Below are 21,108 nucleotides of genomic sequence, written 5' to 3' on the forward strand. Positions count from 1 at the left end.
GTAACAATCAGTGATTTAAAAAGCGCTAGGCGCCAAAAGGCGCCAAGGTCCACAAACGCCCGAGGCGCTAGGCGCTCGCCTAGGCGCTCGCCCGAGCGAAGCGAGGCACTAAATTATAAAAATATATAATATAATTATAAAAATATATAATATAATTATTTAAAATTATCTAAATTATAAAAATATATAATATAATTATAACAATAATTTCAAATAAATAAAAATTAATAATATTAAAATCAAAATAATATATTATTAATCTATTAACAAAAAATTAATCATTTCAAAATTTAAATAAACTTAATATTAAGAGTATACTGAGCCTGATGGAGAAACGAGGAAGCAGCGACGAGCGGCGGCGGCGGCAGCGGCGAGTGGCGGCGGCACCGGCGAGTGGCGGCGGCAACAGCGGCGGCAGCAGCAGCAGCGAGCGGCGGCAGCGGCAACAGCAGCAGCAGCGGCGAGCGGCAACAGCGGCAGCGGGAAAGGGAAAGGGAGCGGAAGGCGCGAGCAGCGGGAGGCCTCGAGGGAGGCGAGAGCAGCGGGAAGGCTCGCGGGAGGGCTCGCAGGAGGCGAGAGGGCTCGCGGGAGGCGCGAGCAGCGGGAGAGATCGCGAGAGGCGTGAGCAGCGGGAGGGCTCGAGGGAGGCGCGAGCAGCGGGAAGGCTCGCGGGAGGGCTCGCAGGAGACGCGAGTAGCGAGAGGGCTCGCGGGAGGCGCGAGCAGCGGGAAGGCTCGCGGGAGGCGCGAGCAGCGACAGCAGCGAGCAGCGGCAGCGGGAGCAGCGGCAGCGAGCGACGAGATCGGGATCGGGATCGGGATCGAGAGCGGCAGCAGGTTAGTGTTGGGTTAGGGTTAGGGTTAGGGTTGGGGTTATATCGATTTAGTTGGTTCGATTGAACCAACTAACAACCGAACCAGGACCGAACCAGACCTAAAATTCTGGTTCGGTCGCCTTGGTTTACCCAGGCGCTCGCCCGAAGCGCCCAGCGCCTGGGCTCGGGTGAGCGCCCAGGCGGCGCCTACTTGAAGCGCGCCGCCTGGGACATTAGCGAGGCGCTCGGGCCTCGCCTCGCCTCGCCCGAGCGCCTAGGCGAGCGCCCGAGCGCCTTTTGCAATCACTGGTGACAATTAAACCATTAAAATATTGGCAAACAAATTCAATATGCAAATTTTTCTAATATTTATGCTAAGCAATATTCTGCGTAAATTGGACATAACTACCAATGCATGCCAGAATCTCCAGTTAACTCATTAACCTGAATTTGAAAGGTTCCTAAAAGCTAATTCAAACAGGCTCCAAATCCCAAAAAAGTACTACTAAAAGAAGGTACAGAAGCAATTTGAATGACGAATTATTATGATATTGTACCAAATACAATAATGTCAGCTTAATATTCATTTTCATCATTAACACCACTTGCAAGCAGCAAGTTAGAAATTATGTCAACAAGATCTAAAAAAGTTGATTTCGACATGTTCTCAAGAAACCTACATTATGCAGTAGTTAGAAGTGATAAAATGATTACCGATAATGGTCCGAGGAAAGATAGAGGAAGACCTATAAAAACCTTAATAGAAACTATAAAGAAGATTTAAATAAGATTTTTAGATATCTCAATAGTGATAAAAGATCCATATAGCTTATTCCAAATAGTTGGGGCTTACGGCTTTGTTCTTGTTCCGTAGGATCTAAAAAATTGACTGATTGCCTGATAGGTTTTAACAGCTGAAGGTGGAGGAACAGGATCAGCAAACACCCTACAAATGGATCTAAGCTTGTCTTTTTAGATATAACATACTAATCATCTGTGTATAATTTTATTTGAAATATTTTGGTTCCATTAGTCTTGTTTTAAGAGTTCATTTAAAACAACTGATCATACATTCCCTCTGACATATCTGTCTGGTTGCTGGCTTTCTTGTTAATAGGAGATTCATATGAAACAGAGAAAGTTGATCATAAATACAGATTAAGATGGGGTAGCTTCTAGAAAATGTCTATTAAAATCTTAATAGGTCATAAATTCTACTTAGGCAAGAGATGTAGGTGGCCATTTTGTTTTTTATTTATTAAAGAGTCTCATTAGCAATAGCATTATAGATTAGTTATTTCTTCACAGAAGCCACCACTCACTATGATGAAGAAAAGAAAAATTAAAGAAAGAGCAAGAGAACAAGAGAGAAGTGAGATTAGAGAGGAGAGAAAGAGACTAGAGGAGTAGAGAAGATGCAAGTTTTTCATTCAAATCTTAAGTGTTTGATCAATTGATAAGATCCACTATTTATAGAGGTTAGGAACCTTGATACAATCATTTTAGACAATGATTCCCAAGTGTAAGCTGCTACGAACTTGTATTTCTTTTAAAAATCTGAAATGTAGCTTCTAGGATACCTAAATAGCTTTAAAGAAACTTATCACAGCTAAGAAGTAAAGAGTCCACTTAATACAAGAGTACAATTAATACAATAGAGTCCCAAGGTTAACACCTAGAAAGACCCAAAAGACTTCAATTTTCCACACAACTCTTGGAGTTTCTAGGCCAAATAATTGATGATTTTTTGCTTATTTCTTTGCCTAGAATAAACTCTTCTAAATCCTTTTATAAAGCGAGATGGTTCTCCATGATTCTCCTCTGGTGGAAAAGAACTCGACCCCGGAGAATGATTTACAAGATATTGGTCCAATAAGTCTGGTGCAAAGTCACGAAGTACTTTCAAAGTAATCCAAGTGACATCGGAAACTGGATGATCATGCCACTTGACAAGAAAGTGTTGAGTGATACTAGTAGCAGATATAACAAGGCAGTTATTAATAATGGCCTCTATGTCATCCTTGTGTTGTGGGAGAGTCAATGCTTTGGGATGATTGCTGCCTACAAGGATTGTCTTGTTAAGTCTCAAATTTTGATTAAGAAATCAATTAATGAATTTGAACTAATAGCAAGGTCTGCAGTACCGAACTGTACCGCCCGATACGGGCGGTACGTACCGGTCCAACAGGTTGCCGATACGCGGACCGCCTGTTACCGGTCCGAGTGCACTGTAGCACTGTATCAGTGCTACAGTACTCGGCACACCTGAGTGTACCGCTCGGTATACCGTACCGTATCGGTACCGAGCCCAGATCAAAATACCGGTACGGTACGATATTGCGAACCTTGACTAATAGTATGCTAAGTGATGCAGGAAATACTTCTACCATAGACTCGGACCATCGAAGGGCAAATGTCAGACTAGAGAGTCAGACGTTGTGTTGGTAAATTATCATGCCAAAGATTAGACTTCGTGCTAGAGGTTCAAGCATCGTGCCCGAGAATCAGATATCACACTAGAAGGTCGGATGTCATGGAGAAGTCAACATAACCGAGGATTGAGTGATATGCCGAAGGATCGGGTGATATGCCGAAGGTTTAAACGAAGTTCGGAAGATCAAACGAGATGCCAAAAGAGTGCATAACATGTCGCAAGTTGTGACAATGTGTTAGAAGTGGTTGCTATTTTGAAGACTTAGTTGAAGATAATTTTGGCTAAAATTAGGCTTCAATTGGGCTATATTTGTGCTATGTTAGATTAAGGTCGAAGTGGGCTGACTTTGGACTAAATTCAGGTTGGATTTGGGCCCTTACTAGGCCAATTCTGTGTATGAGCGATGGTATCACCCAGAGGAGGCGATGGTACTGCCTAGAGTAGCGTTAGTGTTGGTTAACGACAATAGTACCGCTTAACCCAAGCAGTGTTACCACCCAAGACAGCGGATATCCCAAGCAACACCGTTTCAGAGTGTCAACAGTAATACCTTTGATTTGGGGCACTTTTCTATGATTTGCTCCATATTTTAGGGCACTTTAGGGGCTATAAATACCCCCACTACAAGCATGGCTAAGAGGCAATCATTCTTGAGCTTCCAAGTGTTAAAATCCTCTCTTCCAGTCTTGCTTAAGTTTCACCTTCTTGAGTTTCTAGTAGAGTTACTAAGTTTAGAATGTGTGAGATTCTTGAGGGTGAGTAGGTGTAAAAATTCTCCGAAGCCTTGAAAAGAAAAAAGTTGTAAAGAGTTGTTTATCTTCCACCTATTGAAAGAAAGATTAGTAGTGAAAAAGATCAAACCACTATACAATTGGTTTGCCTCTATCTTTGCTTGTCTCTTTTCTTAATCAAAATTCCAAAGTTTCTTAAAGTTTACAATAGAAATAATTCACCCCCTTTCTTAGTACCATATCGATCCCAACATATCTAATAGAGGAGGCTCAAAGTTGAAAGGATCAATATTTAAATTGAAAGGCAAATGAATTATATATACACTTCTTGAATGGGGAAAAGATCAATAACTTGGACATGTAACTTCTTGAATGAGTTTTTGGGAATCTCTTAGGGCGAATGTGAACCAAAACATCATCACCAACTTGAAACTTTTTTACTCTAATGATATACATCAATAGTAAATTTGTAACTTTTATTACCTAAGGCAATTTTACATTGAATCTCAAGATGTGAATCATGGATATATTGAGTGAAGGAGTAGGCTGGTTCTAAGGCATGATGGTCAAGTGAAAGACGTGCAAGGTCAATGGGTGTACGAGGAGCATAGCCGAGGACAACTTCAAATGGACTTTTTCCAATAGAGCGGTTGATAGAGTTATTGTATCCAAACTCTATAGTGGGTAAGATTAAGTCCTAGTTTTCCTATTTCTCCCCAAGTAAACATCTAAGAAGATTTCCTAAAGAAGCATTAACAACCTCAATTTGACCATCTGTTTAAGGGTGAAAGGCTGAAGAGAACTTCAATGTTGTGCCAAACAATTTTCACAAAGTTTTCAAAAAGTAGTTAACAAATTTCATATCCCTATCAAGCACGATGGTTGAAGGAAAATCTTATAACTAAACCACTTTTCCAAAGAACAATTTAGCTATGTGTGAGGCATCGTTGGTCTCATTTCATGGGCTAAAATAGGTCATTTTTTAAAATCGATCAACAACAACCAAAATAGAATCATGGCCACAAGCTATTTTGGAACGTCCAAGGACAAAATCTAAACTCACATCTTGCAATAGTGTTGAATGGGTAATGGGGTGTATAGGCTAGTATTGTGTTTGCGAGTTTTGGCAATTTGACAAGTGCAACGTTGCAACACTATTCGAGCAACATCTCACTTTAAGGAAGGCCAGTAAAATCTATCCTTAACTAATGCAATGGTTATGTCTCGACCTAGGTGACCTACTAATCTGCCTACGTGTATTTCCCCAACATGTCTTGGAGGGAGGATCAAGGAACACATAATTTAGTGGATCAAAAAAGATAACCATCTTTAGGAATGAACTCCATATATTCACGATAGTTTCCATCCTGGATTTCTTGATAGATACAGCTAAAGTCTAGACATTAGGTATACTCTTCTTTTAAAAGCTCGAATCCTATTACCTTGACACTCAAGGTAAATAGTATTGAAGAAACTCAACTAAGGGTTTCGAAAGTCTTGTTTTGAGTATCAGAACAATGCTTAATTACAAAAGAGTATTCATTGAGATGAGAGACTCAACCCACATGGCATGCTAGGCATTTAACTTCTTTTGGGCATTTATGTATCTTAGAGCCTGGTGGTTAGACAAGACAAACTCTTGCGATAGAAGGTAATATCGCCAATACCTAAGACATTGCACAATCGCATAGAATTCTTTGTCATAGGTAGAAAATTGTTGTGTTGCATCATTGAGTTTCTTGCTGCAAAAGGCAATAGGCTGATGCTCCTAACTTAGAATTCCTCCTATTCATATACTAGAGGCATCACAAGAGACCTTATAAGGTTTACTAAAGTCAGGGTGTATAAGAATAAGAATGGAGGTTCATCTCGTTTTGATGTCAGCAAAGCCATTGGTAGCAACCAAGGTCTAAGAAAACTCACCCTTTTTTAGGCAATCAATGATATGGTATCATAATGGAGCTAAACCCTCTAATGAATTTCCTATAAAAAGAGACTAATCTATAGAAACTTCGAACTTCATAAAGGTTTAGTGGATTAGAGGTAAGAATGATAGATCTTTTCTGGATTAGTGGCAACACCTTGGATAGAAATGAAGCCTAGGAATAGGAACATGGGTTTGCATGAATTAGCACTTTTTTATATTAGCATAAAGCCCAGCAACTTGAAGAGTGGTAAGAACCTGTTGAAGATGTCTTAAATGAGTTCCTTTGGTCTTTCTAAAGATCAGAATATTGCCAAAGTATAATACAACAAATTTGCCTATATAGAGTTATAGAATTTGATTCATAAAGGGCATGAAAGTGCTCGGGTGTTGGATAGACCAAAGGGCATGACTAGCCATTCGTATAGACCATCTTTAGTCTTAAATGTTGTTTTTCATTGGTCTTTAGGTCTAATACAAATCTAATGGTATCCACTTCTTAGGTCAAGCTTATAAAACCAACTAGATCTAATGAGAAAGTCTAGCATACCTTCAAGTCGAGGAATCAAGAAGCGTTTTACTATCCACACACATCCTCCAAGACTCATCTTTCTTTGGGGTCAAAAAGGCAAGAATAGCATAAAGACTGAGGCTGTGTCACACAAATCCAAATATATTACTTTTATTAATTTTAATATGCTATTTTACTTCTACTTCTTATTTTCCTTAATTTCTATCCCACCTATGTTTCCAAGAAATAGTCCTGGTTGTTTGGCTCATTTTTTACCTATAAGATCAACAATTAGAGTACAAAAATATATCAATTGTATTTATTACATCCAGTTTCTCCACATTGTCGCCAATTTTACTCCAATCCTTTGATAGTTCACAAGCTCAATACAATCATCAATTAATGTTTTATGTTTTATACTTTGGGCAAAAGAAGGATTTATCTGCATGAACAAAGAGACAAAGGAATGAGAGAAATAATTACATAAGGAAATAATAAAATAAATTAGCTAGGTTTGGTTATCAACAATTTTGTCAAAATGCAATATAGCACTGCGATGATAAAACAATTGTTTCATTTGTGTGAAAGCAAACGACATCAACATCATCATCACCAAATTAAGTGGAAAAAGCAACTTTAACCTCAAGTAAGAATATGATATTAATTAATCATGTAACTGAACTGAAGACAAGAAAAAAGAAACAAATAATTACAATTTTTTGTCAAATTCCCTGATGGGAAAGGTGGGGAAAAAAAGGCTTCTGCATAATGTGATGCTTATGTCTGCTCAAATTCTTACTTCAGCCCATTTAGCTATATATTAGAGATGTTCAAGACAATGGTCTCAACAATGACTAGTAGTTCAACTAAAACAACAGAAGTACTACTCCATCCAATTCAGTCATCCCACATCTACAAATAAGAATGATGTAGGATTTAGTAGGCTGACACTAGCATGATGATGAGTAGAGGTATTAGTAAGAAGTATGATTTAATCAACCAGGGAATAAAGCATTAGACGGCACCTACAAATATTTACATATGAAAGGGAGAAAAAGGAATATTACTTCAAGAAGAGAGACATCACTTACCTATCTGTTACACGTTTTCTTTACCTTTAGGTGGCAAAAAAATAACAGGCCAGTTAAATGGATGGTAACAGCTACGTTAGTAACCTATCATTGTTTCTTAATTATCCTTAATCCTAGGTGTACCTTTTGCAAATATATCCATTTTTACGGGTGTTGTTAAAGGCTAGAAGCTAAAAGGTGCAAAGGATCCAAGACGCCCTAGCATTAGGCATTCACTCAAACAAAGCGAGGAACTCATCAATATAAAATTTATAAAAAATATAATTAAGGATAGAAAGCAATCCTTATCATAAAAAATAGACAATACATGGGTTTCATATCATTACCAACTCGAAAGATCACCACTAGAACATCAAATTATATATATTTAACCGTCTATAAAACATTAAAGTACTAAATTGGCCAAATCTAATAACAAAAATAACAAAACAAAAGAAGACCAACGTCAAAGGTCCAACAATTTCATCAACAAAGTTAATGATCATCAAGGTCCACTTCATCATTCAAGGGAGATGGGGCTGTGCACAAGACAGAAGGGATGTTCTCACACGCGATAGTGGCATTGCTAGGTGTTGGACAATGGACCTTTGATGGTAGTGCTCTAAAGGTCGCGACTATTGGAGAGGAAGCAATTGACAATGAAGGGGAGGAAGCACCCACCATAGGGTGTTCACTCAAGGTAATAATCATTGGAGAGGAGGAAGCCAATTCTGGTGGTGAGGATGTAGGGTTTCAAACCACAACAAACTCAATCAGGTGAATGTGCTCGGTTTCGAATATGCGACTTATTCCAAATTATTTGGTTTAGACCAAGGTATATAGTTTCGACCGGGCGGTACCGGTCCGACAGCATACCGGTACACGAACCGCCCGTTACCGGGCGGAACGCTTAAAAGCGCCCCATATCAGACGATACAGGGTTATATCAGGGCTGCTCGGTAACGGTCGAAATCGACCGTTACTGCTCGGTATTTGACAGTTGGAACCATTTCTCATATGTTTTTAAACTCTTCTTCTGTCATATTTCACTCCATTTCATTTTCATTCTCTTAAACTATCTCAAACTCTTTTTTCTCACATTTATGCTCTCCTAAACTCTACAAAACAACGATTTGTGAATTGAATCGAGGTTAATTTGAGAAGATTAAGAGGAAGAACTTTCTTAAACATCGTTGGAAAGAATCGAGTCGAGCTATGAGACACCTTCACAATCACATTCAGCAACTCGCTCGGTCCAGAGACATGACAACAACACGGACAGTAATGCCTCGACGGATGATGGCGGCGATGTCGGACAGTCGTTGGTCTCGTCTACGTAACTTGAGAGTGGTGCATGGACCGAGGAGCAATATTTTACATATGCCAATCAAGATTCAGATCATGGAACTCAACAAAGTACTGGTCAAGTTTATGCGCAGAAGGGGGAGGGGAAGGCAGTGGATGAATCATACGGGCAATAGCAGTACGGTGATAGTTGGTCATCCTTCTCTGAGTAACAGTATAATACAGAGCAGCAAATCAGTAGCGAAAGTAGAAGCTCTGACATTCACCAATATATGCCTCAATAGCTATCTCGAACAAATGTGATTCATGACGACTAGCCTACGATCATCACCATATTGATGTATCAATGGCATACGATGTATCAGTACACTATGTCGTATGATTAATTTCATGATTGGGTCCAACAAACACATCATATTGATATGCAGATGTATAGGATCGAGGACCCCGATCCACCACCCGTGGAGGCCCGTCGTTCGTTTTGGTGGTAGAATCAACAATCAGGTATATCTACATATGTGATTATTTAATTCATTTGAATTTTAGAGTTTATATTGTAATAAAATAGTCTTAACAATTCAAATGATTTTTCTGTAGATATTTCAATATTTACAGAAGGATAATCCGTAACGGACTGAAATACGAACCTTGCACAAGACTATTCCTCAAAGGCCGAAAAAGATATGTGATACTATTCTTACCTAATTTACATTGATTTTACTAAACTTTTATTACTATATTTATTTCTAACTTAAAAACCCTATCCTAACTTTGTTTTTATTTTCAAGTATTTTCGGAGGATTTTACACCTAAATTAGGTGTACTACTTGGTACGCCCTGACGTACCGCTCGGTACACGGTACCATACCATACCGTACCGAGCCAAGCTTGAAACACCGATACGGTACGGTATTTCAATCCTTGGTTTAGACCAAATCATTGCATTTGGGTTAGAATCTAGCTTACTCTAATCCGACCACCACCTAACGTTTATGGTTCAACTAGGGTTTAGCTACCTAGGTTAGATCATGTGAGCTCGAGCTGCCCACCACTTGATCTAGCAAAGTCCGAGCCAAAGTCCAACTCGACCCAACCGGAGTACCAGTCAGACTCCAATTTGATCATGATAAAACCAAACCAAGATCAAACTGGAGTTCAAGCCCAAAGGCCATATTCAAGTCAACTCAAGTCTCACTCAAGTTCAGCTCAAACTAAGTTATGGTCGAAGTCCAATTCAGATCAATAGGAGTTCGAGTCAAGCTTCGATTCAAATCCAATTTGGCCAAACCTAAGCCCACTCTGCAAGGACCCTTTGGCCACCCCAAATCTAAGCCCACTCACCCCAATCCCAATCCTAGTAGGACTAGCATTAGGGCAACCCTCATCCAAATAGGGCAGCCACCAAGCATCGAGGCACTACTCCTACTTGGAGTAAGAGAAGGCTATGCACTATTACCCTAGAAGGAAAGTCCTAAAACCCTTAGGACTCAAGCCCCACCTCAGCTATAAAAAGGGGAGGAGAACCCCACCTAAAGTATCCCCAAGGCAGCCAAGAAGCAGCCCCAACCAACCCTAGCTTTCCAGCTTCTGTTAAGAGCAAGAGAAGAGAGAAGAAGAGAAAGCAAGAGAAAAGAGAAAAAGAGAGGAGGAATTCTGCAAGGTGCTGTAAACATCCAACCGCAGCCCCTTCTTCCTCGAGTTCCAACAGTCAAAGTCCTTTATTCAAACTTCGTCTATAGCTACCATGAGAAGACCCAAAATCTGTTTGCCTCTGTTCAAACCTCAAGAGGTTCCAGCAGCAAGAGAGAAAACTGAAACCAACAACGATCCTCAACCTACCGATAGCACCCAAGTGCTTTTCAAAGATAACATATGTTTTAACGCTTTTGTTTAAGTCTTATTGCACTTTAATCTTACAAGTAATAGAGGTTGTTTTCTTTTTTATTTTACGCTTATTTCTAGTGATATCTCTCTCTTCCATGAAAACTTATATCCAAGAGGTAGTATCAAATTGATAGATCATCGAACCTGAGCCCCAAACAGATCAAGTGGTATCAGAGCAACGATCTTGTGGATGGTAACCATGAGACAAGAATACAAAGAGTCAAACAAAGAATTGCAATTGTTGGAGTTCGTGTCGCACTCGCTACGAGGAAGATCGACCGATGGGATGGTGACCAACCCAATATCTTTGGCCAGCCTTACAGCCTAGACGATAGTATTAGCCTGACAAATGGAGATCGTGATGGGTTGGATACAAGCCCAAGCCATCCTAACAGCAAAGGATGATCAAGCTAAGAACGTCACAAGAAAGGAGATGGAGTCGTTTCATCTGAGATACGCAGTCGCGAAGAAGATGTTGCTGAGCAAAACATGATTAGAAGAACTCAACCTTTCTGAGTTGAGGCTCACATAGACATACCCTCCTACAACGGCTTGATCAACACTAAGGTATTAGACTATGGATTTATCAACTTGACACTTAGTTTGATCCATATAATTACAATAATGAGGATTGAATGATGCTTACGCGACTAAAGTTGATGGAACGTATGCTTCCACGGTGGAAAGTCTATCTTAAAACCAATGACGATGAAGTGCCATTGACATAATTTAGAAAGCTCATACGAGAAGAATTCTACCCTATGAGGTATCTCAAAGTAAGATGAAGTGACATTGCCTACGCCAGGGAAGGGATCAATCAATACAAGAATATACCACTAGGTTTCGACAATAAACAATGACACTCGAAGTCTCTCTCGACGATCACTCGATGGTGATGAAATGAACCGCCGACCTCCATGCCCAGATTAATACAGAACTTTGCTCTTTTAAACTCATAACATCACGACAACAAGCATGATGCCAATAACGATCGAGAAGAAGAATCGAACCCAAACTGAGAAAAATGTGAAGGCCAAAAGAAAGTGCCCCGAAAGCCAAGAACACCGGGAGTGGTAAAACCTCATCTTCTTCCAAAAGAGAATTTATTCTACGATCCAATGATTTTAAAAATGTTAGGCGCCAAAAGGTGTGAAGGTCCCAAAACGCCCAAGACGCTAGGCGTTCGCTTAGGCGCCCGCCCAAGAGAAGCGAAGCGCTCCCGAATATTATAATTAAAATAATATGTAGCTAAATAGAAATATGCTAAATATGTTTATGAAGACCTATTTTAGAATTAAATTGCACCAAAAGCATCTTGTTAACCAAGAATGTTTTGCTGATCTGAGACATCATCAAGGCAAAGCTAAGGGAATTTTATGTATAAATCTAAATGCATATTGCCCATGTTGTAGATACAACAAATATATTTAAACTGCTCCAAACAAGTTGTTGCTCATTCGTTCGCGGTTTAATTAACAGGAAAGTGGGGAAGCAAAGGGTTATGAATGAAATTACGACTACGAACGAACGAAGCTGCAACAATAGATGAAGGCAACAGACGACAGTGATTGAAAGAGGCGCTCGGGCGCTCGCCTAGGCGCTCGGGCGAGGCGAGGCGAGGCCCGAGCGCCTCGCTAATGTCCCAGGCGGCGCGCTTCAAATAGGCGCCGCCTGGGCGCTCGCCCAAGCCCAGGCGCTGGGCGCTTCGGGCGAGCGCCTGGGTAAACCAAGTGACCGAACCAGGATTTTAGGTCTGGTTCGGTTGTTAGTTGGTTCAATCGAACCAACTAAACCGATATAACCCTTACCCAACCCTAACCCGCTGCCGCTCCCGCTCTCGCTGCTCGTCGCTCCTGCTCCCGCTGCTGCTGCTCGTCGCTGTCGCTACTCGCGCCTCCCGCGAGCCCTCCCGCTGCTCGCGCCTCCCGCGAGCCTTCCCGCTTCTCGCGCCTCCCACGAGCCCTCCCGCGAGCCTTCCCGCTGCTCGCGACTCCCGCGAGCCCTCCCACTGCTCGCGCCTCCCGCTCCCTTTCCCTTTCCCGCTGTCGCTCGCCGCTGCTTCCTCGTTTCTCCGTCAGGCTCAGTATACAGTATACTCTTAATATTAAGTTTATTTGAATTTTGAAATGATTAATTTTCAATACTGTTAATAGATTAATAATATATTATTTTGATTTTAATGTTGTTAATTTTTATTTTGATGTAAAATTTTATTGTTTTGAATTTTGAAACTTTTTGTTAATGTGACATTGTGATTTTGTATCTTAGATTTTCTTAATTTAATAGCATATTTTTATTTAAAATTTTAAATAATTATATTTATTAATTATATTATATATTTTTATATTTTAGCGCCTCGCTTCGCTCAGGCAAGCGCCTGGGCGAGCGCCTAGCGCCTCGGGCGTTTTTGGACCTTGGCGCCTAATGCTTTTTAAATCACTGACAGACGACATTATCGACAATGGTGGACGGAGCTGTAGCGTCAAACGAAGCGTGCGAAGGTGGCGAACAAAGACAAAGGAAGAGGTTGTTGACGACGACGCACAAAGCTACTATTGTAGTAGATAGAGGCATAAAGCTATAGCGATGGAAGAGGTTTAAGGTGTGGATGAGCTATAGTGGCAGACAAGCTATAGTGTCGGACGAGTTATAGTGATGATAGCTAAGCTACAACGACGAACGAGATTGGACAAGGTTGTCGAGGACGACTGGCAGAGTGAACAAAGGCAACAAATGTAGGGTTTCATTTCACATTTGTTTTCTTTTACTGCGTTGGGCGAGGGAGGGGGTTGGAGGGTGTTAGGGTAACTATGTTAGTTGGTTCGATTGAACCAACTTATAAGTCTAATTAAACCAAATTTTGAACCCGACCATATTTAGCTCGGGCGCTCGCCGAAGGCGCTTAGAGCTTGGGCTCAAGCAAGGGCCCAATTAGCACTTCTTTGAAGCGCTGCGCCTAGGGATTATGTAACGCGCTCGAGCCTTACATCACCCGAGCACCTAGGCGAGCACCTAAAACACTACTATAATCATTGTAAAATTGCAAGTTATACATTGTAAACTTTCAGATGACAACGGTGACGACAAAGGAAGTTGCGAACAATAGCAACAGCGACGGAGGAATCTACGGACGGCAACAATGACAATGATGGAAGCTACAGACAGCAACAGTGGCAACGGCGAAAACTGCAGACGGCGATGTCGTGGGTGGAGGAAGCTTCAAAGGTGTCCGTCAGTGGCGAATGAAGCTGCGGTCCTCTCCCTCAACGGTTGAAGGAACTGCACACAGAAGTGGCAATGGCAAAGGAAGCTACGAACCGAAGCTAGCCGTCGGACCCATCCATCGACGATAGAGGAAGCCTCATCCGCTACGTCTACAACGGAGGGCAACCATAGAAAGTGTTAGTGGTGACAGCAGAAACAACGTAAGGTGATGACTCGGGGTCGCGCAGGCATGCGAGGGTGGCTTTGGGGGGTAAGAAAGCGATTAGTTGGATCAATCGAACCAACTAACCATTGTTGAACCGAACCAAACTTAAATTCTAGTTCGGTTGCTTCAATTGAACTGAGCGCTCGCTCGACGCCTAGGTTCAAGCGCACACCGCTTGGTCTACCCTTGAGGCCCTGAAGCCTCGCCTTCCCTCGCCTCGCCTTAGCGCCTATTTAAACCACTAGCCGATCCAAAGGTTCGAGAAAAGCTCTTCACCACAAAGATCCAAGCGAGAAAGAAGCCATTGGTGCAATTTCGACACCAACTGCCAAGAGAACCTCATCTCAATAAGCTTGGTCAAGAAGCTAGACCTAGAGACACCACCGCATCTACGCCCATATCATCTTAGATACCTTCATGATAATATGGAGACAAACATCGACCAATAATATAAGGTATACTTCGTCATCCCAAAGGAACTAATCGATGAAGTGACGTACAAGGTGGTTCCGTTTGACATTTGTCAAAGTCATCCTTAGGACCCCATAATTTGTTTTTGTTGAGCCCATAAGCATCAACTGTGAAAGGATCGAAGTTCCTCGTCACCTGAGATATGATTTGTTTGATGGAAGACTTAACATCCACTGACCAAACAAAGAGGATGGTGAAACTAAAAAGGGTAACAACAAAGACTTAACATCCGATTTGTTTTCGTGGCTCTTGCTTCGACATGCAAAGAACCAAAGCCTTGCTCTAACATGATGAAAGAGGAGAAAGTAAAAAGGGAAACAACAACCTCAAAGCCCCGAGAATAGAAAGGAAGCCCTTGAGCTGACAGTGGTCGGCAATAAGTAGAACCCCATCAAGATGGCACGACTAGGCACGGCGATGCCAACCACATCGATGAACCAAAGCAAAACCCCCAATCGACAAATTGAGAGAGACTAAAACTTAAAGAAAGAATCAATAGAATGTAAATCACCTAATTGAGGGAGCCGTGATCAGGGATGATTAGTAGAGTTCAAGCCAAGCTCGAATTTGGCTCAAGTGGATTTTCAATCAGACTTCAATTCAATCTTGATATCCAAACCAAGATCAAAAAATGAGCTCAAAGACCATATTCAAGTCAAGTTCAACTCAAATTTCGATCGAAGTCCAATACAACTCCGATTTAAGTCCAATTTGGCCAAACCATAACCTATTCTTCAGGGACCCTTTGGCTAACCTAGATCCATGCCCACTCACCTCAATCCTTGTCCTATTAGGAATAGGACTAGCGCAGCCCTTATTCAAATAGGGTAGCCACCAAGGAAGGGAGGCACCACTCCCACTTGGAGTAAAAGAGTGTGCGCCAACCCTAGAAGGAAAGTCCTAAACCATTAAGACTCCTACCCCACCACAACTATAAAAGAGGGAGGAGAGCCCAGTCTAAGGCATTGCAGCCAAGAAGCAACCCTAGCCGGCGCTAGCTTTCCAGCTTTAGACGAGAGCAAGAGAAGAAAAAAGAAAAGAGAAGTTCTTTAAGGTGTTGCAGACCTCCAACCATAAAACCATAAGTTCTTTAAGTTTCAACAGCCAAAGTCCTTTAACTAAACTTCGTCTAGCTATTGTGAGAAGACCTAAAACCATACTACCTATTGTCCAAACCTCAAATGATTCCAAGATGAGGTTCCAACAGCAAAAAAGGATATCGAAGTTGGCAACAATCCTCAACCTGCCAACAACACCCAGGTGCTATCCAAAGACAATTTGTGTTTTAATGCTTTTGTTTAAGTATTTTAACACACTTTACTCCGTTGTAGCCCTTGTAGTTGGTACTTTAATCTTACAAGCAATCGAGGTTGTTTTCCTTTTAATTTTACTCTTGTTTCTAGCAATCTCTCACTCCTCTACCAAAACTTCCATCCGAGAGATGGTATCGGATCGACATATCATTCCAACCCTCATAGAGATCACCACCCAAGCTTAGGTGACCACCTAGGTGATGCTTGATTGAAGTCACTCGCTTGAACCATTGTCAAGTAGCTCAAGCGAGGTGAGGCAAGCCCGGTGACAACATTTACTTTAACAAAACTAACCAATAAATGGAACATGAAAGAGCAATCAAATAAACCTACCTAAGGTACTCAAACTTAGCATCATCACCATTCCCATCTAAAGTACCCTCAATAGGGTTGCATCGCTAAGTACCCAAATCCAAGAATATAATATCAGATCATATAATTTGGATGGATATATCGATTACACATCTCCTACGTAGGGCACAATCTAATTTTTAATCCATATGAATCTTCATAACAAGTAGAAAAATTTAAATTTCCAACATATTAAAAAAAAATCTAGTAAACAAACTATATAATGATACCTCATGCTTTAGAATTGAAGAAATTAATCGCAAATGGTTCAACTAATATAACCTCAACAATATATTATAATAGATCATCTTGAAAGTGTATCGTATTTCTTGAGACTAACTTGAAATGCTTTTTTTGATAACACATGATTTTGATATATGTTTCATGAACTTATGAAATAAGGTTTCATACAACAGGTTTCGATATATATATTTTGATATATGTTTCGATATAGTTATTGAAACATATATGTTTCCATATATGTTTCATAAAGTTAAGACATCTAATCATTTGTGCACTTTCCTTGAGCATTTCATGATCAATTACAGATTCAAATATCAGTAATTTCACCATTTTTGAACCCAAATAGATGTATCAAGATGTTACATTTTCTAGTAATTAGGTAGTTGAGAAACCAAGGATTCTATATGTTGAAAAAAATGAACCTAGGTTGCTGGGTTTACTATAATTTCTTAGAGACTTCTCTTCATTCCATCTATTTCCATCTAATGACAAAAATGATGATGGTTTACAGTGATAAAGATTGAGTTTGAACTCCTTTTCTCGTATCCTCTTCTTCACTTGAGAATTGTCAGGTCACACAGGATCCAGAAAATCGTCCGTTCTCAGCATTTTGACAATTGAGATCAAGTGGGCTAGCGAGATTGGCTAATTTTGGTCTTTCATCTGAATTCTCATGTTCACCTCTGATCCAGTGATGTAATAATGAAAAAGACCAGAATGTGTTTAGAATTCAGCAAAACAAATAACGATCTGATCAAGATGGACCCATTCAATGAACTACACAGACAGCCAATTTGCATAGATCTAACTGTATGACATAAGCAAGTGTAGAGAAAAATCATATATTAATAGAAAAGATAGTTGCTCTACTTAAGTAATCTAATAAATCAGACAAACATTAATGATTGTATTATAATATAAAAGTAATAGTGATCAGTGATCATCACTTCTGAAAGGAAAAATCTCTCTCACAGCCATTTTCATATCGAATAGCTGAAATGTAGGAAATTCTAGAAGATTTTATTTGGATATATCTTATGAAATCAAGGTCTTCAATTTCGAATAATACCGTCCGCACCGGGTGGTACATACCGGTCCGCCAGTAGACCAGTACACAGACCGCCCACTACCGGACGGTATATATATATATATATATATATATATATAAGCGACGTCATATTTTTTTTTACTTTTATATTAAAAATATATATATAAATATATATATATATATATATATATATATATATATACCGATCGGTATACCGAAATATACCACTCGATATATAGTACCATATCATACCGAGCGAATCTCAAAATTCCGATATGGTACGATATTCCAATCCTTATATGAAATAACATTTTTAGTACAAACATGCAATGTATCAAAGCCATCAGTTGGTGGAAGATAAATTAATCCTCTGTAAGAAATTTGGAATAATAAGCATAAAAGATGTTTTCATTTATGATCAAAAGATAACATTTAGCAGTCCAAAATTTGGAAATTTTGAAGGTTGCATAGTGAATCAGTCTGTGAAAAGGAATAAGCACCACAATTCAAGTCCTAATCCCAATCCTAAATGTAGTAGACATGTTGGAACAAGTTACGCATGGGTCTTGTCTCATGAATCTAAGAAGAGGTATTTACATGAAGTTAGAACTTCAAAGAATATATGTAGAAGAAAAACCTAAGTAAGTTATGCATGACCCAATTTTTTAGTTTAAACATCAAAGCAGCATAATCAAGTAAAACCCCAAATCTTCAAGCGCACAACAATTGTAGAATAACTGGAAAGACTGATGGGATTTTATAATATGCGACAGCACAGTTGTATGAGTTTTCTAGACATCAAATCCTTTAATCATTTGATACATTTTAAAATTATTCATGATCAAGTAAAAAGGGTGAATCTAGTACACAAGGTTCCCACAAATGGAGAGTACTGGGACAGTCAATGTACCGCAATCTTACAACTACAAGCAAAGAGGCTATTTCTTTATGGTCAATTATAGGTTGAAATATTGGCTATTTCAGAGTTGTCTAAATCCATAAGCTTTATTATCATTCTTTATAAGATGAAATGGACAACCAGTGCACAACATTCATGAGGGTTGGGGAAGTTGATATATGCAGCGTCTCTCTATTCTCTTTTAAATGAAAGATAACAAAAGCTCATGAAATCAATCTAAAATTGAAAGAAGAGGAACTACAATTGTAAAGTATCCAAGCATTCCAAGTAGTGAATTGTGCGAGAACTTACAAGATTTACATAATGAATGAGCATAAGGGTAAAGTATAGTTTATGACTGGTCATACGAAAATATATGGGTAATTTGAAAATGCTCTTGTTAGCAACGAGTTCAATTTTACCTGGCATCTTCTCACACAGTATAGATGATTTCCGGAACACATCAGCTTTCTTCTTCAGATTGCTCAATCGGAGCAAGTTGTACATGTCCGTGCACCCAAACTCTTCTGGAATGCCGAAGGATGATAGGAAGAGGACCAGACCAAGTGCGTCCACGGCGCTTGCCACCTGCACGCCACCCTCATTGACAAGCCGAGTTCTCCAAGATAGAGCGGCCACCTGGGCATCCTTCTTAACCGATTCTTCCGGGTCCACGGAAGAACATCCCGAGAGAACGTAGAACTCCAGGATGAGGATACAGGCCCGGCGGAAGACGACCATGGGGTCATCCATGGGGCGGTCGTAGGCCTTGCGGCCTTGCAGGTAAAAGCGGCCCATTGCGTCGAGCACAAGCTTGGCCGGGCTGGGGGCGCGTCGGAGGGCAGCGGGAACCTCACCTCGGAGCCACTCGAGGTCGGAGAGGTTGGAGACAACGAACTTGCGGAGGGCGCGGCTGCCGGTGGACTCGCAGATGGAGAGGAGCTCCGCAGCGCGATCTACAGCCTTGGAAGACACGGCAGGGGGGTAGTAGTCGCCGGGACCGCCCTTCTCTACTTCGGTCGGGCCGTCGAGCTCCCGAGAGCGGCGGTCGATGGAGGAGAGGATCGCGTCGAGGGAGTGGTGCAGGGCATGCCACTGATGGACAAATTCCGAAAGGGCGCAATTGAGATCGAAGAGACCATTCAGCGATTGGAGGAGCGCCAACGGGGGATCTGTGATTATCTTCGCCGCCTGCTCTTCTTGTGCCTGCGCTGCTTTTGCGCCATTGTCTCCCTGCGATTTCTCTTCTTCATTTTGTTGCTGTTGCTGTTGTTCTCCTTCATCTTCGACTTCGATTTCATCCATAACTTCCTCTTCTTCTTCAAATTCCATCGGTTCTTCGTCTTCGTTAAGATGGGTAGAAGCGGAGTTAACCATCAACGTCGATATGAGCGGTGGATCGACGACGGCTTGCCTCTCTCTATTTTATAGAGTATTTCTGTAGGGCATGGGGAAGAGGAAACAAAATCGGGGCAAGGGGCCAGGGGCGGCGCGTGCGATCGCAACTTTGTGTACACGGCAGCCAATTAGCGCCCATGGTGATGTGTTGACACGTGCATACATCAGGTGCATTACGTGCCAGTTCAGTGAAAAACCATGTCACTCCTGGTCCCGATGTCTAGTCAAACATATTCGGGAAAAAAAGAGATTGAACGATTTTTTAATAAAATAATTTTTTTTCCGTCGCCTTTTTGGTTTTGGAGATTATTATTTATATTTTTTACAATAATTTTATTTTAAAATTTTTAATATTTTTAGATTATTTTTTATAAATAAACCTAAATACCCTCGTATTCACCTTCCATCAAATTTTTTCGAATTTTTTCTCCTCCTTCCTCCTCTTCTTCTTCTCCTTTTCAAACTGTGCAAGCTTTTTCTTAAGTTTGCATGCCAAGGATTACCACAACAACAGTAACTAAACTGGCAGTATCACCTTTCTAATTTCCTCTTCTGCTTCCTCTCCTCCATCAGAACAAGCTTTCTAATTTTTCTATTTCGCTTCCTCGCCTCCTTCTATTTCTAAGGTACCGTTGACGGGGATCTTCCTAGGATGCTCCTCCCGACTGTTGAAGTGGCTGATCACGGTGCTCCGATTGGGACGGGATCGCTATTCCCTCCGGGCAAGAACTCCTCGCCTGCGCGTTCAGTTGGGACCTTCGGCTTCGTATTTGCACAAAGGTCGGGTCGGAGTGCCCGGCCCAATCCCTCCGATGATCAAGTTAGTGAATAGTCACATGGGGTTTGTTATCTATGTTGGTGTCCTCCTCTTTCCCGTTTAGAATGCGAGGGTATTTATAGGAAAGCTTACTGTTTCCTGATGTGCTTGTTTGCAAGGGGCAGGCTCGTACTCCTGGTAGCGTTTGACACTGATGTTGGCGTGGCGTGAAGGATCGAGCCTGAGCAGGATGTTTAATGTGCCTCGATCGACGTTCCAGTCCATTTGACCAGGTGGTGTCAGGTCAACCGATGCATCATCTAGGGCAACTGACGTCAACCCGAGTCTTATCGCCATTATTACCCTCATCAAAACCAAACTAAACTTGTTACCACTTCTTCAAAGGATATCTATGAAGAATCACATATGAACCTCTACATGGTATTGCAGTTAAGGAGAAAGAAATAGAACAATAATTGAAGGGGATAGCAGATAAGATTTCATCAACTATATGAAGAAATTTCTC

At 40.9% G+C, this 21,108-nt stretch overlaps 1 protein-coding gene across 1 annotated transcript in view; it reads right to left on the minus strand.

The window, feature by feature from the left end:
• Nucleotides 1-19,900, minus strand: part of LOC135624249 (protein FRIGIDA-like) — a 30,043-nt gene extending 10,143 nt beyond the window's left edge. The window contains exon 1 of the mRNA XM_065127675.1: nt 18,850-19,900. Coding sequence (XP_064983747.1) covers nt 18,850-19,804 — 955 coding nt within the window. The 5' untranslated portion in view covers nt 19,805-19,900. The remainder of the gene's footprint in view (nt 1-18,849) is intronic.
• Nucleotides 19,901-21,108: the final 1,208 nt, after the last annotated feature.

This window comes from Musa acuminata, chromosome BXJ1-3, assembly GCF_036884655.1.
Source record: "Musa acuminata AAA Group cultivar baxijiao chromosome BXJ1-3, Cavendish_Baxijiao_AAA, whole genome shotgun sequence".
In the NCBI taxonomy this organism is placed as follows: domain Eukaryota; kingdom Viridiplantae; phylum Streptophyta; class Magnoliopsida; order Zingiberales; family Musaceae; genus Musa; species Musa acuminata.